Consider the following 27,510-nt stretch of genomic DNA (forward strand, 5'->3'; position numbering starts at 1 on the left):
CGTTAAGGGCAATTTGAGTATTTACGAAATTATTCACGGGACATATAATTGCTTGCAATTTCTGATTGTGGGTTAAAATTAATGTACGTATTCCGTTACATGCTCACACACCAAAAACACTAAAATATCTGTCTATTATACAATATTTTGTGTTGTAATAACACTGTTACCATTTAAAATAATTTTTAAACATTATTTGATTTATTCTGACATGCTGGTGTCAGGAGCAAAACCTCTCCCTCAACATCAGTAAGACCAAGGAGCTTGTAGTGGACTTCAGGAGGAAAGACCCATCACCATTAACGGAGCACCGGTGGAGAGAGTCAGCAGCTTCAAGTTTCTCTGTGTCAACATCACTGAGGAACTCACATAGTCTGTCCACACTGAGGCCGTTGTGAAGAAGGCTCAGTGCCTCTTTTCCTGAGACAGCTGAGGAAGTTTGGAATGAACCACCACATCCTCACCTGGTTCTACACCAGTACTGTAGAGAGCATCCTGACTGGCTGCATCACTGCCTGGTATGGCAATAGCACCGCGCACAACTGCAAAGCCCTGCAAAGGGTGGTGTGAACTGCCAGACACATCATCGGAGGTGAGCTTCCCTCCTTCCAGGACATATACACTAGGCGGTGTGTGAAAAAAGCTCGGAGGATCATCAGAGACTCCAGCCACCCGAGTCATGGGCTGTTCTCACTGCTACCATCAGGCAGGCGGTATCGCAGCATCAGGACCCGCACCAGCCGACTACGACAGCTTCTTCCCCCAAGCAGTCAGACTGTTGAACACTTGATCTCTCACGATCAACAATCAGCACTGCACTTTATTAATCTTCTTAATCTTCATCTTATTATCTCACACTGGACCATCATAATTATATTCTCAACAATACAACTACTGTATATATATATTTTTATATACTCTATTTGTTATTTTTACTGTATGTGTATTCTATTATTGTGTTGTGTAATTATGTGTACATTTGATATGTAAATTGTGTTTTGTAAATATGTTGTTTATTGTAATTGGTATATGTCTCATCACTGTCATGACTGCTATGTTGTTTGGAACTGCACACAAGACTTTCACCTACTGTTGCACTTGTGTATATGGTAGTGTGGCAATAAAGTGATTTGATTTTATATGAATAATTGTGGTAATAAACCGCTAATAATGGTTAGTACTTGGTGGAATTTGTAGATTAATTTCCTCACTTTTTTTTAAAAATATAATTACTGAGACATTTGGTTGGATTAAACTCACAGGAACGTGTTTGCATTTACAGTCTGAATATGTAAGAGATTTGAGAAGTTTAATGACTTTTAAAGCTCATATTTTGTGTTAATTACATTTTAATAACATTTGTGGTATGATGCAGTCCTGCAACTTGTACATTTCTATACTCTAACGCTGTTCTCTGTTTAGGCTATTAATTTTCCTTTTGCACTGTAATGGTTTTCTGCCATTTCTAACTCACTCATTGTACTATGTACTACTGATTGGGTTCTATTGTGTTTTATTGGCTCTGACAATAATTTGAATCTAAACTAATGTATTGAAGGAATCTGGTGGTGTAATTTCTCTGACTACATAAGCTGTCAATTTCCAATAATTTATATATGGGTTTCTAGTGCTAAATTAGTGCTATATGCTAAATATGACAAAACAGTGGGGAAAAATAATATTCTTGGTTTTGGGCTCATTATCAATTGCAGACATCCTCCCATATTTGCCACATCCTGTAACGAAGTCACTGTAAGATCAACACAGATGATTTAGGTGCATGCCCTGTTGCAAAGATTGTGAGTAAAGTGTGCAAATAAAAATAATATCCCAACTCACTTACATAGCACTCTCTAAATTTCAGTTTACTATCGGTATATTATGAAAAACACTTAAAAATATATATTTTTTTAATCTGCCACATTTGCTATATCATAACAGACATGCAAATTAGATTCACTTTAATGATTGGGGATTGCTTCCCAGTCAGAACATAATATTTTTCCATGATTGAAGCCTTAGACCGCAGTGTTATTTTCAGATCCATTTTGCAACAGTTAGCTACACGAGAACCATGCAAAGCATGTGACAGCCTTGAAAATAGCTAACCACAGTGTTTCCTCTACATGGACACTGTTATTTGTTACCAGTTAAAAACAATTACACTGGAGGTTTACTTCATAATTGCACTTTTTCTTGTCATGTGTTGATGCACATGACACGACCTCACGACCAAACTAACCTAAACCTTACTATATGAGGTTCATTTAAAGGTTGCGCTTAGCCATCAACTTAATTTTGTCCTTAACCAAAAGAATGCTGCCCTCAATGGCTTTTTTGCACTTTATATGACACTGCCTTTCTAATTTAATCTGAGGTCTAATTAGAAATAATCTGTATGGGCAAACTGTTTTATTGATGGTCACACGTTTCCACTTAATCGGTTATCGGTTCTGAAACTGGAGACAATGCCACTTACTGGTGAACAAATCTAAAAAATTATATATTTTTGCTCATGACTTTTGAATAATTTGTCCAAAAAGTGAGCTCTGTTCAGATTCTTTGGGTCATAAGGGTCACAAGGATACCATTTATTTTCATGATGAGGCATACTGTCTGTCTACCATTGCGATTTTTCAACCTTGTTTCAATGAATGTTACTATAACTATATTTTTGCCAGCTAAGTTTTACCTGTCACATTTTAAGTTTTGCCACAGTTTCCTGGTGAAATTAACACATGAGACATGACAACAACTGTGCGTTATATTCACTTTCACACAAACCACTACTACAATGGCTGATTATGACTTAATAAAAATTACATTTTCGTTCTATTACTCACACACTGCTTTGTTATGATTTACATTTAGTCATTTAGCAGACACTTTTATCCAAATGACTTACAAATTAGGAACATAGCAAGTAATTTGTCAACATTATCTGCAGTATCGTGCTGCCAAGTTCTGAAAGTGACTGGAGATGTATAGAAGCTAGCGTAGGAGAAAGGCAGGCACCTTTTTTATATGTATATATATATATATATATATATATATATATATATATATATATATATATTGGTAAATACAAGTAGATTTAGTGTGAATTGGTTAAGTGCTCATGGAACATTAATGTTTTCAGCTGGTTCATGAATGTTGAGATGTTTCCGCAGATTGTGTGGAGGTTGGAAGCTCATTCCACCACAGAGGAACAGAGAAAGTGAACTATCGTGAAATAGACTTTGTGCCTCAATGGTCAACAGACGGGCCTGCTAGGATCACAAGGATTTCTGTCTTGGCAAGGTTGAGCTAAACGTGACGTTCCTTCATCCAGGCCAAGATCTCTGAAAGGCAGGCAGAGATTCGATCAGAGACACTGGGGTCATCAGGCTGGAATGACAGGCAGAACTGGATATCATCTGCAGAGCAGTGATAGGAAAATCCATGTGCCTTAATTATCGATCAGAGTTATGAAGTGTAGATCGAAAGCACTGATCCCTGAGGAATGCCAATGGTCAGGTGGTGTGACTTGGACAGCTCTCCTGTCCTTTCTTATGATGACAAAACACTTTTACTCTTACACATAATTTGAAAAACCCTAAACTTTAACAGCCCCACCTACATTTATACACATTTGCAAGCTGACACATAAAATGAAAATGTCATAGAAGCAACACAAAATGACCTGATTGCTTCAGAATATGTGCTTTTCATGTCGCAATTGCTTTTAGAACACTATCGGAAAGGTTAAGGTGTTGTTTAGGTTATGGATGTCTGTTTTGTTTACTTCTCATTTGCTTTTAGGATAGAGTTGGTTCGGTTTAGTTAAAAGTTTTATGTTAGAGAAGTACGTTTTACTCACTAAAACCTCCATCTAACATTCACTTTCAAAACCTCATCTGATTATGACACCATTTCACTTGCTTTTGACACCCCTCGCTGGACATTTCACTGGGAAACTGCAGCAAGACACAGAGGTAGTAATGTTAAGATCCATATGCAGTTTAATAAAAGTATAACAGTACAACAAATTAGCAGATAGAAGGGAAAACAAAAGGCAGGCAAGGGTTCGGTACACAAGAAGACAGTCCAGAAAGGCAAACCAAGTCTACCTTGACCTCTGGGAGCGGGACGATTAGGGAAATTGTGGTGGAATTCAGCAATGAGAGCAGGGTCCAGAATGTCATCAGAGTTTGTACAGGAACGCTCCTCAAGGCTGTTGTCCTCCCAGTCAACAAAGTATTGGAGAGTCCGACACCGGTGTCAAGAGTCCAGGAGCTTGTGTACCCGAAAGGCCTCCTCTCAATCAATGAAGAACGGAAGGGGTCTCTGGAGGATTTGAGAGCCCTCCTCTCTCTGAGGCATCGCGGGTTTGAGCAAGGAAACAAGTGAAAGGTGGGGAAAACACTGTAATTAGCAGGGAGCTGAAGCTTGAAGGACACAGGATGGATTTGATGAAGGATTTTGAAAGGGTCAACATACCAGGGACCTAATTTCTTGCAGGAGAGCCAAAGACGAAGATCTCAGGTAGATAGCCAACGCCACAGTCCTGGAGCATAGTTGGGGCCAGATCACCGATGGAGATCGACCTGCTCACTCTGTCGATGAATAAGCATATTGTAAATGGATGTCAGCTTGATCCCAGATGGCCTCACTGCGCTGCATCCAGTCATTGACTGGAGGAACATCGGACAGCTCCCAAGACCAGGGAAAGAGTGGGGTTTGAAAACCTATGATGCACTTGAAAGGGTTGGTTCCGGTGGCTGGTTTAAACAGAGAATTTTTAGCATATTCGGATCAAGATCCAGTCGTGCCCATTAACTTGACAATAAGCCCAGAGGAATTTACCTAGGTCCTGATTAAGGCATTCAGCATGTCCACTGGATTGAGGGTGATAACCAGAGGTTAGACTCACATTGATGTTGAGCAATTTGAAGAATGCAAACCAGACTCAGAAGGTGAATTGGGGCCACGGTCGGAGACAATGTCTTCAGGTAGGCCATAAAAGAGAAAGACATACTGAAACAGGTTTTCAGCACATTCCATAGACGAGGGGAACTTGGGCAGAGGGATGAATCTACAGGCCTTGGAGAAGCGGTCCACCACAGTTAAGATGGTAGTAAAACCTTGAGAGTTGGGAAGATCCGTGATGAAATCTACTGCAATATGAGACCAAGGACATCGAAGGGCAGGTAGAGGCTGATGGAGACCAGACGGGAGCTGTCAAATAGATTTAGAGCATGCACACGCATTGCAGTTCTTTACATAGTCAGCAACCTCAGTCACTAGGTTCTCCCACCAAAACCGGTTTTGTACTAACCTGCAAGTAGCTTGAGCGCCTGGATGTCCCAAGCAGGCCGAGTCATGAATCCACTGTAGAACTCTGTTGCGTAGGGAGCTGGGAACAAAGACCCTATCTGGAGGGCAGTCTGAGGGAGTGGGTTCTAGGTTCTGAGCTTGGATGATGCCTGCCATTATGTCCCATTATACAGGAGCGACAATGAGAGTAGGTGGGATAATGGAAGTCACAGGGTTGTTGCCAGTAGTGGACCTATGAATGCGGGACAGGGCATCAGCTTTAGTGTTCTTGGAGCCAGGTCGAAAGGTGATGGTGAAATCGAACCTGGAGAAGACGAGAGACCATCGAGCTTGACGAGGATTTAAGCATTTAACAGACGGAATGTTCTCCAGGTTGCGATGATCGTTATCACCAGAAAAGGATGACAAGCTCCCTCAAGCCATTGTCTCCACTACTCGAAAGCCACCTTCATGGCTAAGAGTGCATGGTTGCCAACATCATAGTTTCTCTCAGCAGCAGATAACTTGATTGAGTAGAAGACACAGAGATGTTAATGTTATCAGAAGAGTTACGGCCCCAAATAAACCCCACCTGTTCTATATGTATACGAGATGTCATAATTTTACTTAATCGGTTAGCCAACATTTTTGACAATACTTTAATGTCTAGTTGGATCAGGGAAATTGGACAGTAAGTCTTACACACTCACTTGGATCTTTTTAAGAAGACAAATACTGTAACATCACTAATAATTTTTTGTTTATATTTGCAACCACACATAAACCAAAGCTACATGTACTCCCTAAATGCAAATAATGTTCAGTAAAGATGTATAATCTTCTTACTGCTGTGCATACTTGTGTTCTACACAATGCAGAACGCATTTATTTAATATCCAAAATTATAATTTTTTTGAGCCAATGAATGTACAACGTGTATTTTTATATTACATACCATATTCTGTATGTACCTGAATGCAAATTGTCCCTCCATTCACATTTGTGTCTTCAGAATATATTCTGAAATAATTATGAATAGTTTCAAAATAATTTAATTGAATCAAGTCAGATGTTCAGATTTCATGATTATATTTTTAGCCAAATATTCAGATACATTAACAGGCCTACACTGTCCAATGATAAAAGTAGCATTAATCAATGAATAAAAGTGGAATTCATTTGTTTCATCATAAAGTAACACATGGCTTATAAGCTAACACAAGCCATTATAAAGTAACACATGTCTAAAATAATTATTTAGCGCTAAAAGCAATTAGGATCAATGGTTTACATGTCACCTCAGCTCTTGCGCAACCTGTTTTCACTTGGCACACCCAGAGCCTCGTTTATATATTGCACACTACACATGAAAATAATTGGTCTTGGTGAAAACATCAGGTGATCTTTTGTTCAGACAGAGAGTTAAATAATGTGCAGTATTAACAAATGTGACATATCCTCATGGCTTTCAAAATTATTATAAATTTGAATTCACTTCACCATAGAGACGATGTCTGTGAGAAATGAGTTGCCTCTGAAATCTGCAGAGTGGGAGGGTTATGCATCGTGTGTTCTACATATTAAAGACCACAAGAAGCTGCTTACTGTCTCAGTGTGCTGACTTGTCTTTTTAAAAGTGTGGAATTTATTCAATTCGCAAAATGTACAGAGGACTGGTATTGATGATTGGTATGTATTTATCGACAATATTCATGATTAATTAGTATTTAACATTTATTGCCATTTTCTAAGCATTTATTTATTTGAAATTGAAAATATCTGAAAGAAGTAGAAAACAGTTTTTTAAAAGAAAGAACAAATCATTGTCCAAATGAACTGAAATTATGCTGTTAGTACCGATGTGTTCCCATTCATTATTTTCTATATTACAGTGATATGTAGTGTGACAGGGTTCAACATTCAAATATTGCCAGTGAAGAGTTTCGCAATGGGCGATAGTCTGTTTGGGCAAACAGTTATTCAGTCAACAGATGGGTTGGTAATTTATTAACTAATTATATATATATATTTTTTTAATTATAAATGTTTATCATAAGGTGATTTTTGTCACTTTGTAAATTATGTCATCATATCTCCTTTTCTAGTGTTTTTGTTCCTTCTCCAACAACTGGAATGCTTTTTAAATGCACACTAGATAAGGGATGTGTAGAAGTAGGTTCTAATGGTAAGTTTGCCACACAATCTTTGTCTGTTCATGCTAAAGATTACCCTATAAACTTTATTTCATGAAGTAGTTATGATTCCACTGAATTGCAGAATTAAACGTATCTTTTTATTACACCAATATCTTTTTTTAAAGATGATTCAAGAAAAGGCATGAGACCTATAGCATCAGTAGCGACTAGCTTGACATCAGAAGAGGAGCACATTTTGGTATGTATAAAACTCTTAAAATACAGGGATAAGGTCAATATGGCAGTTACTGGAGATGTAGGAATAGTTAACCCGAAAAATACAATTCTGTCATAATTGAATCACCTTTGTGTTGATGACTTTCTTACTTCTGTGACACAAAATATGTTAGGGACTGAAAACCTCAGTCAACGATCACTTTGTGTCTTTTTTTCACACAATAAAAGTCAATGGTGACTGAGACGGTCAATCCATGACATTCTACAGTCCCTAACATCTTTTGTGTTCCACAGAAGTAAGAAAGTTAGGCAATTTATTTATAAAAGCTTGTTTTTGAGAAAGCTATTCCAAATGAGAAGTGATGGCTGATAATCAGAAATAGTTCACAGCAGTCTTTGTGTCTGTCTCACCCAACGTTTTCACAGTAAAACCACAGAGAGTGTGGTTTCCCCTGCAAAGACGTGTCAGACAGAAATGCATCAGTTCTCAATCAGAGAACAGGAAACTGTCTTTTAGAGAACAGTAAAATGGTGGCAAAATAATTTGCTGTCCGTAACATTTAAAATAGATTAAAAATAAAGACCCCTTGCATATCTCAATTGTTCAAATACAGTCAAATAAAATAAATATTGGAGTACCACAAGAGGAATTTGTGAAATACTTCAGACTTGTTGTGAAATACTTCATGTTGCTGTGACAGTGACTGTCTGGAGGAAGTCGTTAACTTTGTTAGTCATAATGTCAAATGGTTTGTTACAGGACTTACCCAACAAAACATGTATTTGTCACAACAAATTGTGTGGTCATGTAAACACCTTAAAAGAGTTTAATTTATTGGTGTTAGGTGAAGGCTATAAAAAGTTTAAGCAAAAACCAATCAGCACATAAAGATGTTTGAACATTACTAAATTTTGCTCTACATAGCAACACCTTAAAGGGATAGTACTCAAAAATGAAAATTCTCTCATTTTCTCACCCTCATACCATCCCAGATGTGTATGACTTTCTATTCTTCTGCAGAACACAAATAAAGATATTTGTTTCAGCTCAAAAATATTTCAGCTCTGTAGGCCAATACAATGCAAGGGATTGGTGACCAAAACTTAGAAGCTCCAATAAAGCACATAATGTCAGCATAAAAGTAATCCATAAGACTCCAGTGGTTAAATCCATATTTTCTGAAGCGATCCAGTTGGTTTTGGGTGAGAACAGATCAAATGTAATTCTTTTTTCACTGTACATCTTGTCATTGCAGTCTCTAGGCACGTTCATGATTTCAAGTTCGATTACACTTCCTTGTGCTTGACGCCTGCCCAGAGCGCTAGATGGCACTATAGAAAGCGTAATCAAGCTTGAAACCATGATTGCTAAGGAGACTGCAGATGTCAAGATGTACAGTGAAAAGATAAGGCTGTCAGATTCATAGTTACAGAGACAATGTCTTTCAGATATTCAGTCGATAAACTTCCTAGGGGTCCTTAAGATTAATTATTAAAAGCTGCCAAGAAATCAAGTTTACTATGTGAAAAAACATAATATTTTTCAGTTCGATGCAAAATGCACAGCTGAACACTCCATCTTTTCTAGGGAGGGAGGGGGCCTGAAAATATTATCTTGTATAAGAAGGAAGTGGAGTCAAAAAAGTTGATATCTGCTGTATTAAATGTAGTGCTTTAGCCGAGAGGTAAAATGACATATTTGTGTGTGTGTGTGGTTTTTTCATAAGGTGTGTAAACAAGTCCGCACAAAGATCTCAGGAAGTGATAATTTGAATGGAAATTGCATGCTGATGAATCCAACAGGAAACATTCGAATTAATCCTGCTGAATTAGGTATGAGTTTGAACGATTTGTTCATGGAATTTCAGATATTTACAGATATAATCCTACTCCTAATTTTTCTAAATTCCTTTAATCCCAGTGTCAAAGCAAATTGAAGAAAATGCTGAACGCAACAGCAACAACAATAACAATCGTTATCGGAGTGGAGGGATCTATCAAGGTAAGATCACCTGAGTGAAAATGAAATAATAAAAAATTGCCTTAGTGTGACTAATTCAAAGAATATGATTGATAATGTGATAAAATATTTACATTTCTACCAATGTCATTGCCATTGGCAAAAAGTTAAACAGAGAATGAGAAGAGACTCCCATCCGAGTAGCGACACAAATGCAGACGAAGACGAGGATGATGATGGTACTAGTCTTTTTTTAAGCCTTTGTAATAAATGAATACTAGTGTTTTATTATGTGATGTAGGTGGTGTTGCATATAACAATGAATTAAATATATTAAATATAGAGGCCTGTGACAACTCTCAGGTCAGTTCAGAGGAAGCGGGAACCAGCTTACACACTTGAGGGTGATTTATTCGATGCCGTTTTTTTCACTGTAACACATAACAGCTGTTAGACATAATTTACCCCAGGTATCAATCCTTACCATTCTTACCAGTCTCTCCCGGCCTCGCTGTATACAGATGTCGCTCGGCCATGCCCACATCACCACATACCTCCATCGCCCGAGTCAGGCCAGGGAGCCATCCGGCCTATCACTTACCCCCCCACCCCCCCACCCCACCACCACAAATCCGACATGACCATCTGCGCCCCCGGCCTATGGATCACCTCAAACTTAAAAAGCTGGAGAGCTGGCTGGAGAGCTAGATTCCAACAGGTGATCCGCGCATTGGCATCCTTCATGCAATGGAGCCACTGTAATGGGGCATGCCCAAACAGATAGTACCGGAGGGTGAGGACCACACACTTAATGGCCAAACACTCCTTCTCTATCATGCTGTACTTAGTCTCCTTCAGAGAGAGTTTGCAACTAATGTCCAGCATGGAGCGCTCCTCCCTCTCCACTGCTCCCAAACTTCTGTCCGATGTATCCGTCTGCAAGATAAAAGTGAGAGTGAAGTTAGGAGAGTGCAATAATGGCCCAAATTTCAGCTTTCACCTGCGTGAACGCCTGCTGACATGGCTCCATCCACTGGACCGGATCTGGTGCCCCTTTTAAATAAGATCAGTCAGCGGGTTGGTGACAGTTGAATAATTAGGCACTTCCTCTTCCTCACCACTATGACAACTCTCAGGTTAGCTCAGGGAAAAATGAAGAAGCGGGAACCAGTTTAAACACTTGAGGGGGATTTATTCTGAGCCGCTTTTCAGCGTTGAGTCAAACAAAACTCAGTACCTCCAAAACACAAATGAAAACACTCTCTGCCACTGCAGTCCATGCCCTTGTAAGACTCAAGTCTCTCTCCCCCAACTGTGGCCCACTCTTTATCTCTCTCCAGTTCTTCACTATAACACAAAACAGCTGTTAGTGAAAATTCTCCCCAGGTGTCAATCCTTACCGTTCTTCCACTCCTGGCCTCGCTCTCCACAGACGTCGCTCAGCCACGGCCACATCACAACAAGGCCATGAAGGAATAGTTCCAACAAAAATTTAAATCCCGTCACCCTCAAGTCATTCCATACCTGTATGATTTTCTTTCTTTTGTGAAACACAAAAGTAGATGTTAGGCAGAATGCTATGGACTGACATACTTAATCACCATTCACTTTTATTGCCTCTTTCATACAATGAAAGTGAATGGTGACAGGGACTGGACATTATGTCTAACATTTCCTTTTGTGTTTTATAAAAGAAAGAAAGTCATATGGGTTTGGAAAAACACAGGTGTGAAGAAATGGTGACAGAATTGTATTTGGGGTGAACTGTTCCTTTAATTTATTCACTGATATTTAAGAATATAAGAACATTTTTTTTAGATGCTGGGACAGAGATTGCTTTTGTGCTGGATGGTTCTGGTAGCATTGACGCTCCCGACTTTGAAAGAGCCAAAGACTTTATCTACAATGTTATGATGAAAGTTTGGAAAACATGTTTCAATGTAAGTATAATGCAAAGCATTGTATGCCACTCATTCACAGCTTATTGCATTTATGATTAGTTTTTAGATCTGTTTTTATGTTATTACATATTCACGAATATGTAATATACAGTACAATATCAAATCTTTTTCAGTTACAGTACAATTCCTTAAGATTTTTAAATGAAAACCTCTTTTCAGTGTGAATTTGCAATAGTGCAATTTGGAAGTAGGATTAGGACAGAACTCTCACTGCTAGACAACGCTGAGGGCACCAAAACCTTGGAAACGGTCAAGAACATACAGCAAATTTACAATCTCACAAAGACTGCCTCTGCAATAAATCATGTGCTGTGAGTTCTGCTCCACAATATATATTGTAAAATTATAGACATTTTATAGCTTACGAGAGTACGAATAGCATATAGTATATGTTTATCATTTATGTTTATATTTACAGTACAGATATTTTCGTCCCTGAGAATGGATCAAAAAATAACTCCAGAAAAATAATAATTGTAGTGTCTGATGGAGAAATTTTGGGAGACACTATGAATCTCACAGATGTTTTGCAAAAGCCACAAATGAATGGAATCATTCGCTTTGCCATTGGTGTAAGTGACAAAAATACACAATAAATCTTATTTTTAATTATGTTTTTAAAAGATTCTCTAATAATTAACACTTGTTAATTTAATGCACACACATCTCAGCCTTAAGAACTTCATTAATCATGTTTTTGAATTTTTCATATCAGGTTAACCGGTTAATATATTACTTGTAATATATCAGTTAAAACAATTAACACAATATATAATAAAAACTATACTCTTGAAATAACATCATGTTATCTGTAGGTAGGTGATAAGGTTCTGTCTGTTCCTAAAGCAATTAAAGAGATGAAGGAAATAGCGGATCCCAATAACTTTTTCAACGTTTCCAATTATGCTGCCTTAGACAGCATTCTATCCCTACTGGAACAAAGTATAACTGAAGGAATCGAAGGTAAGAGTGTTTTTACCAAACATTACAATGTAACAAAGAAAGGCTGGGTTTCTCGAAGCACTAGGCACTCATTTACCTATCATATTTTGAGGCACTGTGCTATGGCAATAGCATCTCAATAGACAACAGCAGAAACTAACATGCAGTACAACAGCAACAACAAATAAACTGAAACAATATTCATAATAATCCGTTCTGTTTCCACCAATGCAACATTTTAAATGAAATTCCAATCAGACTAATTCCTACCCCATATCAGGTACTCAGCAAGGTGCAGGATTTAAATTCCAGCTCGCTGAAGCTGGATTCAGCACACACATACTGCATGATGTAAGCTAAATTAAATCAATCAAATTAATAGATTGGATGATTCTGTTTGCACAGATTAGCCTACAACCCAAAATCCAAAAAAGTTTGGACAGTGTGAAAAATACTAATAAAATAAAAAAAAGAGTGATTTGTAAATAATTTTCACCCTTTGCTATATTGAAAGTACTACAGCTACACATTATATGATGTTTTACCTTGTGAATTTAATTGTTTTTTGAAAATGTACAGTAATTTAAAATCAGATGATTGCAACACAATCCAAAAAAGTTGGGACAGTCGAGTGTTTTCCCCTGTGAATCATCACCATTTCTTCTAATAACACTTATTAAGCATTTGGGCACTGAAGAAACAAGTTTATTAAGTTTAGAAAGTGGAATTTCCCCCCATTCATCCATTAGGTAGATCTTCAGTTGCACAATTTTACAGGGTCTTCACTGCCGTATGGTGTGCTTCATTATGCGCCACACATTCTCAATTGGAGACAGATCAGGACTGCAGTCAGGCCAATCTAGCACTCACACTTTCGGCTCACACAGCCATGCACTTGTAATCCAGGCAGGATGTGGTTTGAAGGTCTCCTGTAGGAAAATGCCAGGACGTACCTGGAAAAGACTGTGCTGGATGGCAGTATTCGTTGCTCCATCTGTCTTCATTAATGGTGCTCTCATATGGTGCAATATTTGGGCCTGATGCTGAGAACAGCTTGGATGGTCCTTTTCCTCTTTAGCCCGGAGAACACGATGGCTGTGTTTTTCAAAAATTCTATGAACTATGGACTTCAAAGACTATTCCACTGTTCTACTTTCCATCTAAGATGAGACTGAGCCCAGAGAAGTCGGCAGTGCTTCTGGGCGGTGTTGCTGTAAGGCTTCTGCTTTGCATAGTAAAGTCTTAACTTGCATCTGTTGATGCAGCAGCGAGAGGTGTTGACTAACAAAGGTTTACTAAAGTTATCCCAAGCCCATGTTCATGATATCCATTACAAATGAATGATGTTTTTTCAGACAGTGACATCTGAGGGATCAGAGATCACGTGCATTAAGTGGTTTTCGGCATTGCCCTTTATGCATCGAAATTTGACAAGGTTCCTTGAATCTTTTAAGTTATGCAATTTAGGGGGTGTGATGTGCAAAATCCTACTAATTTGTCTTTGGGAAACATTGTTCTCAAAGTGCTGGATTATCTGTTGGCAAATTGACAAGTCTTTTCAAGGACTAGGCTTTTTTGGAGGCTGCTTATTCAGTATGCAGTACTATGATACGATTGCCTCACCTGTTTCACATCGACTTGTTATTCCAACTCGTCAAATTGTTATTAGTCTTAAATTGCCCCTGTCTCAACTTTTTTGGAGCATGTTGCAATCATCTTATTTGAAATTAATGTAAATAAAAAAAAAAAACAGTATAATAAAGGGTGAAAATAATTTACAAATCACTCCTTTTTGTATTTATTAGCATTTTTCATACTGTTCCAACTTTTTTGGAAGTGGGGTTGTATATTGTATGTATTTGTTGTGGTAATTTCTTTCTTTCTGCCTAGAAATCAGTTCTTTTTGGAGCAGTGGGAGCATATGACTGGAGTGGTGGGGTCATTTTGAAGTCTGATGACAGTGTGAAATTTTTGAATGACTCTGAGAATGAACCCAAATTTTCCTATTTAGGTGAGTGAGTCATTGTAAGCCAAACAAGTAAGCCAATGGAAATGGAATAGTATTTTTTTCCAATAAAGTTTTCACATTTGTGTCGCATTAGTTGATTAAGCAACCTAGTCTCACAGAATGAACATTACTATAAGTACATTTTTGCAAAATTTTACATGCTGCTTTCTACGTTTTGCTGAGGTTTCCAGGTGAAATTCAAACTTGAGGCGCTAAAACAACAGTGCTTTTAATTACTTTTCACACATTTCGTGTGGCTATGGCTGTTTACGAGTTTATAAAGACTTAATGTTCACTCTATTATACACACCCTGCTATGTTATTATATCAAAACACTTTTACTCTAAAGCATCATTTGAAAAACGATACATTTTAACGCTTTTATAACAGACCCACCTACATTTTCACACTTATTAAAACGCGATTAACTTCTGCGGTAGCTCTCCCGATAGAGTGTTGGACTTTGTGCTTGGAGACCAAGACTCAAGCCCAGCCAAGGATGCTCGAAACCAAACTGAAAGTGAAGCAAAAGTTCTATAGAAGAGTTTTTTTCAGTAATTGAGCTTTTCATGTCGAATTTGCGAATCGTTTAGGTTTAGGCGTAGGTTTAGGTTTAGGATGTCTGTTTTGTTCAACTCTTATATATTTCTGTGAACACTATCGTTTAGGTTTAGGTTTTGGTTTAGGGTAAGAATGTCTGTTTTGTTTACCTCCCATTTATCTTTTAAGACACTAATCATTAGGTTTAGTTTAAAGTTTTAGGTTAGGGAGGTACTTTTTACTCATTAACCATCTAATTACCACCTTAAAAACCTTGTCCATTGCAACAAAATTGAACTCACTTTTTTAACCCTGCTGAACATTCCACTGGGGAACTTTAGCCAAACAATTTATGAAGTACATAAATTTGGTTTTGTTAAAATGTTCCCAAGATCACATACATTTCATGAGATCAGATTGTGATTAACTGTTGAAGCCAATCTAACGAAGCCACTTCTACATATACTGTATTTTATATGGAAAATCATGCTCAGGTAGGCCACGTCCTCACTAATCCTCCTTTGACATTATTTTCCAAAGTATGTGGCAACAGAGGCCATTTTTTAAAGTACCAGTTTTCAGTAGATGACAATGCCATTCTAATGTGGATGAAGGGCATAAATGTAGCAAAATCAATGTGTTTTCAAATGTATTGGTATTAGTTTCTGTTAATACAAAATTTTCTTCACTTAAGTAAATGTAAGCCTGGTTAATAGACCTTATTCAGAGTAGCCGCATATTTACTTTTTGACAGGAATGTACAGTCTCATCATTAAGCTGTACTGTTGATCGTCCAGCTGATGAAACATTGAAAAACATTTTTTCTAAAATGGTTTAATATATAAAAATCTCCAAAAAACAAGAGTTGTGAAAATTAAATATGATCTAAAACCTTTATGCAGTTTCATACATTGCATGCCATTGAAGAGACATCTAAACCTTACAGCAGGGGTGTCAAACATACAGACCGCGGGCCGAATCCAGCCCGCCAAGGAGTCATCTCCAGCCCGTGAGAAGATTTGCGTCAAGTGATGTTTGAAAACATTCTTGTTTATTTAGCCTGTAACTTGGGTGAGATGTCCTCTATATACTATTATTTGAATAGATACAGCAGAACAGCTAAACATTAAAATTTGTGGTGTTGCATGTAGATATGTTATAGCTTGCATGATCAGTGGAATTTCATTTAATAATACGGGACATTCAGCACTCGCAGTCACGTGTATCAGCGAACACAAGGGTGACACAAGTTCCATGGCCACACATTCCCACAGTGAATTGTCTCTCATACAGAAATACTGACAACATGGACAGATCAATGGATAAATATTACATTTTAGCATCACACAGAGTTTGCAGTCTGAATGTAATGTGGTGACATAAAAAAAAAGAGTGCACTGTGAAATAACACCAAATCAACGCTCTTTTCTATTGCATTGTGTTCACTGGCTGTACTCAACAACAAACACAGTGACTGGTTCAGTCAGATTCGTGACTAAATGACACTCATGAGCCAGCACTTTTAAAACAGTGATTCACCAGCTCACGAGTTCTTGTTTTGAATCAGTTTGACAAACCCTTAATTGAATGAACTTACTCAGAGGGGCTGAAATATGTGATTTTCGGCAAGTTGCTCTCAGTCATGTCGAAATATTTTGTGTACAAAGTTGATTATATGTGATAACATTTTGTTAAAGATAATTATTTTAATTAGGGCTGTTAATTGATTAAAATTTGTAATCGAATTAATTACATGGTGTCCCGATTAATTAATTGTGATTAATCGCATTTAATCACATATACAAATATATGCTGAGAAAGCCCCTCATACAACAATAAATCAATATATAATGATGAAATAATTATATATAGTTATCTTTAAATATTAAAAAATTATATATATATATATATAATTTTAGATATATAAGAAATAAAAAATATTCAGATAATTAAAATGCATTACATTCTTGTGGCATAAGATTAGACAATACAAAAGTGGATTTAGAATACAATGTATTGTTTACTACCATATTATTGATCATAAGTCAATCATTGGCTTTCAGTTCACAGCAATCCATTTCACAAGTGAATTTGTCAATCAGTTGGAGATTTATTATGAGGGCTTGTTTAAGGACCCGTCAATGTACACCTTCTTCAGACGTCTCTGGTGTGTTGCGTCAGTAACATACATTTTTAGGTCACTGTGTCAAGTTAAATATAGTTTAATACTTAGAACACATCTTGAGATCCCTTAGTTCGGATTTGCGCTCCATCAAGTGTTTTAAACGCAAGAACGTAACGCATGTTTGTGTTGTGTGTCTGCTGGATGGTTGTTTTGTTCACTGTATGTGTTACCACACAGCTGAAGTTTCACTTACTGCCCTCTGGAGTAAACAGGTTGTACTACAAGCTTGCATTTCTCAGGAATCTTCCTTATTATGGATCGGGGGCATTGCAATTAATTGCGTTCATTTTCTTAAAACGTTATTTTTGATCAAATTAATCACACTGAATTAACGCGTTACTATGTGTGTATATATGTATGTATGTATTATATATGTATATATGTATATATATATATATATATATATATATATATATATATATATATATATATATATATATATATATCATTTATAAATTTAAACTTGGCCCCCAAGCAATGGCGCTTTGTCCAGTCAGACCCAAGACCAAAAATGAGTTTGACCCCCCTGCCTTACAGCCTAGTTTTAATTCCCATCAAAAATCAAATGGGGTCTATGTTTCTCTTTGAATCTCTTTGAAGTTGAATCTCCTTTCTGATTACAGGTTACAGTGTGGCCTCTGCTCGTTTACCCACTAAAACTGTCTATATATCTGGTGCACCACGGTATAACTTGACAGGTGGAGTATTTATATTTGAAGGGTCTGAAAATTATGTTCTCCAGGGTGATCAGGTATGAAGTATTTGCTGACAAATACCATTTATATTAACAAATCATACTCTTTTCAAAAGCATATTCTAAAAGTAACCCAATAGCTTTGTAAACAGAGGCCTTGATTAATCTCTTGTAGCTCACAATCAGTTACAAACCACATATAATGGATTTTTCATAGGTTGGATCTTACTTCGGATCAGTTATTTGTGCCTTGGACATTGACATGAATGGATACATTGATTATCTGTTAGTTGGGGCACCACATTTCCATCAAAATGGGGAAGAAGGCAAGGTGCTGGTGTACAAACTGAATCAGGTAAGATCTTACACTCCATTCAGATTAATTTTATGGGAATGATATGTGTGGGACAATATGAAAACAAGCCTTATATCTCATTACATCCCAAAGCAGGAAAGGTTTGAGAGTGTGGACAGGGAGTTGCGGGGTGATGCAGGACAGACCTTTGCTAGGTTTGGTGCTGCCATAGCTTCCATAGGAGATATTGATGGGAACAAGTACAATGACGTTGCAGTGGGTGCTCCTCTAGAAACAGATTCCTCAGGAAGCATTTACATTTACAATGGATTTAAAGCTGGTCTTCAGTTTTCACAAGTGAGTTTCAGTATACCTTTTTTTTTTTTTGGAGGATTCAAGTTCTTTACTTGAGGATCTTTGAGACAAAAGTAATAAAAGATAATCATTGGAACCATTTTTAAAGCAGGGTTTCACTTTTACTTTAGAAAGTCATAACTCTTACATGACAAGATATTTTTAGAAAATGCAAGACAATGAAAAAGACAAACAAGTGATTATTTGAAGCATTATTTGCATTCTATGTATATTGGATTCAGAAGATAGATGCTTGTGATCATGTAGTTTAATGTGAATGTGAAGTGTTTTCAAATGTTAATTGTTGCTTACTCCCCAGAAAGTTTCACCCTCACATTTTGGAGTAAACCTTAAGTATTTTGGTCAGTCAGTAAGTACCATAGGCCTACCTGAAACGACATGGATCAAGCCTTGCATTGCAGTTGGAAGTCAAGGAGTAGTGACAGTTTTTGAGTGAGTAAATAATAGCAGACTAGGTGGATGCATTTCTCTGCATAGTCTAGTAATATATTTCTTTAATATGCTCTATTGGGATGGAGGAACCTTTCCTTAGATGTTCAATCATCTTTACACAATTTTTTAGGACCATACCTGTCGTGATAATCAAACCAACTATCACAATTGAGCCGGATGAGATTCCTCTCACTGAACAGATGATTGAAATACCAAGAAAGTTTATCATAAAGTTATCTGTGTGCTTTAGCACCGTAAAAGGGCAATTAAGGAAAAGTAAGTGTTTTTTCTTCTTCAGAGAGTTCATATATTTGGATTCAAAACTATCCTTCTCAATTTTTTAACCACTTTTCACTTTCTGCCCTTTAAGATGAAAATCTTCCTATTCAGTTCCAAATTGACTTGGATTCTGGTGTAAACAAAAAGCGCCTCGTCGCTGATGGCAGTGATCTTATACAGTCCACCTTATCACTGACATCAGATGCAGAGTGCATTGAACCTATCGACCTAAAATATTTGGTTTGAATTTCTTTTTTTTAACTTTTTTCTTGCTTATACTTATATATATATATTATACTGATACACTCACCGGCCACTTTATTAGGCACACCTGTACATCTACACATTCATGCGCTTATCTAATCAGACAATCGTGTGGCAGCAGTGTAAAGTAAAAAATCATGCAGATATGGGTCAGGTAATGCTCACATCAACTGTCAGAATGGGGAAAATATGTGATCTCAGTGATTTGGACAGTAGCATGATTGTTGGTTCCAGACGGGCTGGTTTGAGTATTTCTGTAACTGCTGATCTCCTGGGATATTCAGGCACAACAGTCTCTAGAGTGTAAAGAGAATGGTGCGAAAAACAAAAAACATCCAGTGAGCTGCAGTTCTGCTGATGGAAACGCCTTGTTGATGAAAGAGGTCAAAAGAGAATGGCCAGACTGGTTAGAGCTAAAAGAAAAGATCCGGTAACTCAGATAACCACTCTGTATAATTGTAGTGTGCCGAATAGCATCTCAGAATGCACAAAACGTCAAACCTTGAGGCGGATGGGCTACAACAGCAGAAGACCATGTAGGGTTCCACTTCTGTCAGCCAAGAACAGAAAACTAAGGCTACAGTGGGCCTACCATTTGTGTTCCTCGGCAGAAATCCAGATTTTTAGACCAGAGGATGTTTTTCCCATCGTCTACTGTCCAGATTTGGCAAGCCTGTGCCCACTGCAGATTCAGTTTCCTGTTCTAAGCAGAAAGTAGTGGTACCCTGAGGGGGTCTTCAGCTGCTTTAGCCAATCTGCCTCAATGTTCGACATGTTCTACGTTCAGAAATGCTTTTCTGCATAGCACTGTTGTAATGTGTGGTTTTTTGTGTTACTGTCACCTACCATTCTCCTCTGAACTCTGTCATTAACAAGCAGTTTTCGCCCACAGAATTGCTGCTTGCTGGATGTTTTTTTGTTTTTGGCACCATTCTCAGTAAACACTAGAGACTGTTGTGTGTGAAAATCCCAGGAGATCAACAGTTAAAGAAATAATCAAAACCAGCCCATCTGACACCAACAATCATGCCACAGTCGAAATCACTGAGATCAAATTTTTTCTCTCCATTCTGATGGTTGATGTGGACATTAACTGAAGCACCTGACCCGTATCTGTGTGATTGTTGGCATTGTACTGCTACCACACAATTGGATGATTAGATCACAGCATGAATAATTAGATGTACAGGCGTACCTAATAAAGAGTCCAGTGAGTGCAGATTATAGTACAATATAGTATATAGATTATACTTATTCTTAAATTATTTAATTGCTGTGTCCCTTTCTTTGATTTATTACTGAGAGGCACTGTGTCTTCCTTTCAGGGTTGTTATGACTGTTTTTCATCTATTAAAATCAAGTTACATTTTTCATTGGCCCCAAACTCCAATGGATCCCATTTGCGAATTCTCGATGTATTTACTCCAACAGAGGCTGTAAAAGAGGTAATAAAATATATCTTTTTTAGAATTTGTTCATAATATTGAATATTTAAGCACTTCCTCAGCTGTAACTTCATATTCCTTATCCATATTGTGCACTTTTTCATTAAATCACTTTCTGTAATAACATATTTTTACATTCAAAATAGAACAGATGGTAATCTATATTTTGACCATTTTTTTGTTATTTGTTAGATTGCCTTTAAAAAGGAATGCAAGAATGAAGTGTGTAAGCCAAGTATTTCATTATCTGATTCAAAGATTAGGTGAGTATGATAATACAATTAAATACATTTAAAATTTTACAAGGTGCTGTTAGGGGCCATATGTGGCATATTTATATTACAATGCCATGGGCAAATTTCAGAAAATGTGAAATATGTTTTGATATTTTTGTAACTGAAACAATAATTTATATTGCAGCGAGAATATGATTATAATTGGAGAAACTCAAAGCTTGAATATCATTTTCAATCTTACAAACACAGAAGACCCATCCTATTTGACAATCCTAACTTTGACCTACCCAAACATACTCAACCAAAAGGTAAAGAAAAACTTAATCTTGTATCAAAGAAGAGCAAAAGCCAATGACACATGCTCTAAAGCATCCTGTAGATATCTGTAAACCTGGTATGGCTTTTGTTTCTCACTTACAGAAAACAGAAGGTGCTCCCTGTCCAGTAAAGAATGAGAATCAGATACAGTGTCATCTTCAACACCCCGTTTTTCGCAAATATTCACAGGTTTTAATCTGTCACACATCTTTGAAACACCAGTTTTCCTCTCTTATTTGATCCATTAAGTCATTATTGTTATTTTATATAATTTGTGTGCTATATGTATTCACTGTTTATTTAAATTAGCTTTTTTTCAGTTTTTTATGTGCCATGTATGGTCACATTTTTGTGTAATGTCAGCAGAGTCTACCTCCAAAAATGTCAATATTCACTCTGCCATTGTTAGTTGTGTTCTGTACATATGGCAAATAATATTTGATTTGATTTATTGTTTTTGTACATCTTCCAGACCAGCCTCTTCATCTCTTGGCAGCTCAATGACACTAAATCTGAGCTAAATAATTCTGAGATTATCGCTAATTTAACCAGGTAAGAGCTGCTGACTCACTTATTTCCTGTTTTTTTTTTTTTTTGCATTAACTTTTACACATACATAAATGAATAGTTATTTTGAAAAATATGTTTATAATCATGTACACTCACAAAAAAAGCTGTTTAATGCATGTTGAGCTCACATGACCAGCTGAATAATTCTCATTACTTATCTCGGTAATCCCTCACTTTTGCTTGTGGAATAAATTAATTCTACCTGTTCTTATAGAAATACGCTAATACAACTTTTTTTTTTTTTTTTGCAATCTTTTTTTCTGTGGCTCATTTGACTTATCTCAGCAATTTTCTGGTGAAACACTAGAGGTGCTACAACAACAAATCACAAGTAAAATGGGAGATAAACGGTACATAAACGGTACAAAAGTACTTTTCACACTGTTCTGAACACAATGGCGATCTTAAGACATCCAAAAGCTTTTACTATAAAACATGATTTGAAAGATGATACATTTTAATGCTTGCATAAACAACTATATATATGACTAGGCTTGGTGTCTATACCTTTTCCAATCATCGATAATCAGAAGATTTTCCAGATGATTATCGATATATATTGGGATTTTTTTTCAGATGTAAATAGGGATACCCCTTTTCTAATAGTCTTTGTGTTTTCAAACATATTTCTCAACACAACTTTGGTAAAGTGTGTGTGGCAGGGTTAATTAAAGGGGGTGTGTGACATGGTGTGTTAAAAATCAAAATAATTATTTTTAAGGTACACACTCACCGTTGCTCGCCATCTCAACAGGTTGCTCTAAAATCTGCAGCGCAACAGAGCATAACTTGCATAGTTTTCCATTAAATTTGACCCAAATAAAAGGACAATGATTATTTATTCATCAGTAGATGATATATTGTGTATATGCATCTTTCATATAGCCAACAAAATGTATTTTCAATTACAACTATGTATGTGGTTTGACAGCTTGAATGAAACCTCTTCAAACATACATACAGACAGATTTCATAGTAATTTCTAATCGTTCAGTTTGCGCAGTTAAACCAGTTTCATACACTAACCTGCAAACTCATCAACATCTCTTTGTTCATTCTTGAAGAACTACAAAAACCTTTGTAACTTTTGTGTGTATGCGTCATGTGCAAGAAGTTCTAAAATACCCATCCTATGTTGTTATACCTGTGTCTTGCAACCTGCTTCAGTAAATGTTATATCACCCCTTTGTGGTCTCCTAATGCTATTACGCCAGACATTAAACAGAATTCCAACCGAGTTGGAAAGCATGCAAATTAAGCTTCTAATATAAATGTCAGCTAATGTTAATATATTGATGTATCAAAAATACAGTATATTGATAAAATAACATGCAGATCAATAACTGATATATTGATATTTTATGACATGCCTATTTATGACTTTATTAAAACATTACTAAGCTGCGCGGCAGCTCAACTGATAGAGTGTTGGACTTTGAATGTGGAAGACCATACGAGCAAAGCATGCAAGTCAGCACCTGAGCTGAAAATGTCAGCGCCATGAAATGACATGTTTGCTTCAGCAATTACGCTTTTTATCTCACATTGGCTTTTTTGACAATATCGGTTAGGTTTATTTGTAGATTTAGAGGTTAAAACTAGATAAACAGATGAGGTTTTTAAGGTTAATGCTCTTTCATCTCACATTTGCTTTTATGACACTATCAGTTAGGTTTAGGTTTAAGGTTTAGGTTAGATTTTGTTGAATTAAAACTCGATAGAGCATCAACCTTAAAAATCTGAGAATTTTTAACTTGCTTTTAGAGGCCCCCAGTTTCACATTGAAGCAACGATATATGTAATGAACCATGTCAGGGTTGAGCTCGGGCTGAATTAAACACGGCTGGTGCCAAATAGCACATTTACAGTGGCATTGGTTACTATACTATAACTATTGCTTTTACATGATTCAAAATACTGAGTGCAATTTTTATATTTAAATGAGTTAATAATCTTTAATAATTTTTTCATTCTAAACTGTTTTTAGTAATAATGAGGGTGCCCAAGTTCTGGACTCTAAAATATTCAAGTTTGATGTGAAGTATTCCTTACCAATACAGCTAACTGGGTAAGTGAACAAGCAATTAAAGACGATTAGTTGTAAGCTATGTTTCATTGAACCTCTTGAATTTGTAATATTGAAGAATATTAACTTTTTACTTCAACAACAGCACAGCCTCCCCAAACAGATTCCGTATAGAAGAGGGTGGGAAGGGTGGCACTGAACAACTGCTTCAATTTGAATTTGAGGTAATGTATATTAATCTCCAAAACTACCATAGTGTTCACAATATGAGATGCTTGTGTTTTAGTGGTGGTTGCGAAGGCAAGTGTAACGGTGGCCAGCTGATAGATAGCTTTGCAATGTGTATAAACCTCACTCTCCTGACCTCAAGACATGCACTAGCGACTGACGCTAGGGACTGTAGCCTTTAGCCTCATTGTTAGCGCACTTGCCTCCCATGTCATAGACGCTGGTTCGAATCTCATACAGAAAGGGTAGAACAGGAGCATCAAACAAGTATCAGAATCACTATTGCTAGGCTTGTTGAAAAGGTGATATTATTATCCTAAGTGATCTGACTTACAATTGTTTTAGCATGTCAGATGATTAAATGGGTGGAAAAACTTCCTATAGACTTACATTGAAAAAATGGTTCTGGATAAGAATGATGAATGTACATGTTGAGGGTTTCCCCAATAAAATCATTAATTTTATATTATGTATTTTATTGTTATATATTCAATCTATTCTGTTCTATTTTCAGTTTGTGGGTGAAAATAAGTATGGCGCTACAATCGATTTATCTGTTAACATAACAAAGGTCACCTTGAAAACAGAGATGCACATCAACAAAGTGACACCAAAGGTATTATACATTAAAAATGCAGTGCATAGAGTGACAATAACAGCATGAAAGCTCTCAAAGTAACATTTATTGCTCTTTTTGCATTAGGAGTGTGTTATGCCCCATAATAAGAAAGTCGAGGTAAGATGTCCCCTGAAACAAAATATTGTCTTTCCTTGAAAAAAAGAAAGAGATAGAGAGAATAAAAAACATAGTTTTGGTTAAATAAAAAGTATTTTTTTATGACTTTAGGGATCCTTTCTCATCAAGTGTGCCATAAAAGAGTTGCAGAAAATTATCATTGATGCAAAAGTCTTAATACATGATGTGCAGGTATGCAAGTCATCTCTTTAATGCAAATGATGTGATGCATTGATAATCATACATGCACACCAAGAAACTGTCTATCGAGCATAACTTTTATGTTCTTATCACATTCAAAGGAAAAATCTGACAATATCATTGCTGTGGGGCAATACAGCTTTGATGAAACCCTCTATACTGCCAAGGACACTTTAAGGACTGTTCCAGTAAGTAGGAGTCTCATTTCAAATAAAAAAACAGTTTATTGATGACTTAATTATTGATGGACTCATTAACACAATATAGGTGGAAGTGACGATAACAAAGCTGCCGGTGACTACATCTAAAGGTCCCATCATAGGAGGCTCCATAGGAGGATTTCTGCTCCTTATCATCATCATTATCATTCTCATAAAGGTATAATCAACCCTTCATGCCTGGCCCCACACTTCTATTTTAAATGAGTGGTTATGTTCGGAATGGAATGCTAGCTTACTACTTTATTAAAGTGCAATATACACTGTATACTATTTCTTTAAAATTTGAATGGTTAGCAGAACCCATTATGGAATGCTAAAAGTTTCAAAACAGATTTTTTATTATTATTTATTTTTACTTTTTTTATGCCTTAAACGTCAGACTTTTGGCAATCCGATTGAATAATAGGCTACAAAAGACACTTGGTATTAATTCCAGGTCAGTCTTCATCACACTGAAAATGGAAGGTTAGGTTAAGCGCATGTGGTCATCCAAGTGTTTTATGCATACAGAGAATGTGCACTTTATAATGCAGAAATAGTAACAGTTGGAAGTATGGTACTATGCTCTTCTGAACATAGCCATTATCCTGACATGCACTAAGATTCTTTATGTGATGTCATTTTTAGTGTGGCTTTTTTCGTCGGCGGCATAAAATGGACCAAACACAGAGATCAAACTGAAGACCTGCAAAGCAAAAGAGGGATCATTTTTGTCCACATATCTTGCTTATGTTTGTGTCAAGAAATAACTATTTTTTAGATAAACGTTATAAACTATTTCTTGTTTGTATCAACAATTTATTTGTGAACAGATGATTTTTTACTAATAAGTTGTATTTAATATAGTCTGTACAGAAAGAATGAATATGGATAAGTGTTATAAGGGCCATTCTACCTAATTAATTCAAACTGTGGTCCCACAATAAAAAATAACTATTAAAAGAAAATTCAGATATTGGATATTTCATAAGAATATGTTATGGCATTTAAACCAGAGGCATTCATTGAGATAATGAATATGCACTATATATATATATATATATTAGGGCTGTCGATTTAACGCGTTAATTCAGTGCGATTCATTTTATTAAAAATAACGCATTAAGAAAATTAACCCAATTAATTGCAATGCCCCCGGACCGTAATAAGGAAGATTCCTGAGAAATGCAAGCTTGTAGTACCACCTGTTTACTCCAGAGGGCAGTAAGTGAAACTTCAGCTATGTGGTAACACATACAGTGAACAAAACAACCATCCAGCAGACACACAAAACAAACATGCGTTACGTTCTTGCGTTTAAAACACTTGATGGAGCGCAAATCCGAACTAAGGGATCTCAAGATGTGTTCTAAGTATTAAACTATATTTAACTTGACACAGTGACCTAAAAATGTATGTTACTGACGCAACACACCCGAGACGTCTGAAGAAGGTGTACATTGACGGGTCCTTAAACAAGCCCTCATAATAAATCTCCAACTGATTGACAAATTCACTTGTGAAATGGATTTCTGTGAACTGTGTGCCAATGATTAGATTATGATCAATAATATGTTAGTAAACAATATATTGTATTCTAAAGCCACTATTTGTATCGTCTTATCAATGATTAACTCTTCTGCCACAAGAATGTAATGCATTTTAATTATCTGATTTCTTTTATTATATATATATATATATATATATATATATATATATATATATATATATATAAACATTTTAATATTTAAAGATTACTATGTATAATTATTTCATCATTATATATTGATTTATTGTTATATTCTCACCAAATATTTGCATATACGATTAAATATTATTAATTAATCGGGACACCATGTAATTAATTAGATTATAAATTTTAATCGATTGACAGCCGTTATATATATATATATATATATATTACGGCTGTCAGTCGATTAAAATTTAT

At 36.4% G+C, this 27,510-nt stretch overlaps 1 protein-coding gene across 2 annotated transcripts; it reads left to right on the forward strand.

The window, feature by feature from the left end:
• The first annotated feature begins 6,696 nt into the window (after positions 1 to 6,696).
• On the forward strand, positions 6,697 to 27,234 carry itgae.2 (integrin, alpha E, tandem duplicate 2). 2 transcript variants are annotated; one of them, XM_052107297.1, is made up of 32 exons: positions 6,697 to 6,984; positions 7,188 to 7,290; positions 7,401 to 7,480; positions 7,616 to 7,689; positions 9,395 to 9,500; positions 9,589 to 9,669; positions 9,795 to 9,866; positions 11,446 to 11,567; positions 11,748 to 11,899; positions 12,007 to 12,160; positions 12,404 to 12,551; positions 12,811 to 12,881; positions 14,421 to 14,541; positions 17,887 to 18,014; positions 18,175 to 18,312; positions 18,406 to 18,609; positions 18,926 to 19,059; positions 19,190 to 19,335; positions 19,430 to 19,578; positions 20,928 to 21,047; positions 21,240 to 21,310; positions 21,468 to 21,591; positions 21,704 to 21,790; positions 22,074 to 22,153; positions 24,159 to 24,239; positions 24,343 to 24,421; positions 24,940 to 25,041; positions 25,129 to 25,161; positions 25,273 to 25,353; positions 25,464 to 25,550; positions 25,630 to 25,740; positions 26,211 to 27,234. In XM_052107297.1, the coding sequence occupies exons 1-32, from the start codon at positions 6,957 to 6,959 to the stop codon at positions 26,262 to 26,264; spliced, it is 3,321 nt and encodes a 1,106-aa protein (XP_051963257.1). In that variant the 5' UTR covers positions 6,697 to 6,956; the 3' UTR covers positions 26,265 to 27,234. The 2 variants fall into 2 exon arrangements, with proteins under 2 accessions (XP_051963257.1, XP_051963258.1); XM_052107298.1 differs by having other exon boundaries at positions 18,409 to 18,609.
• The last annotated feature ends 276 nt before the right edge of the window (positions 27,235 to 27,510 follow it).

Source organism: Xyrauchen texanus, chromosome 36, assembly GCF_025860055.1.
Source record: "Xyrauchen texanus isolate HMW12.3.18 chromosome 36, RBS_HiC_50CHRs, whole genome shotgun sequence".
In the NCBI taxonomy this organism is placed as follows: Eukaryota; Metazoa; Chordata; class Actinopteri; order Cypriniformes; family Catostomidae; genus Xyrauchen; species Xyrauchen texanus.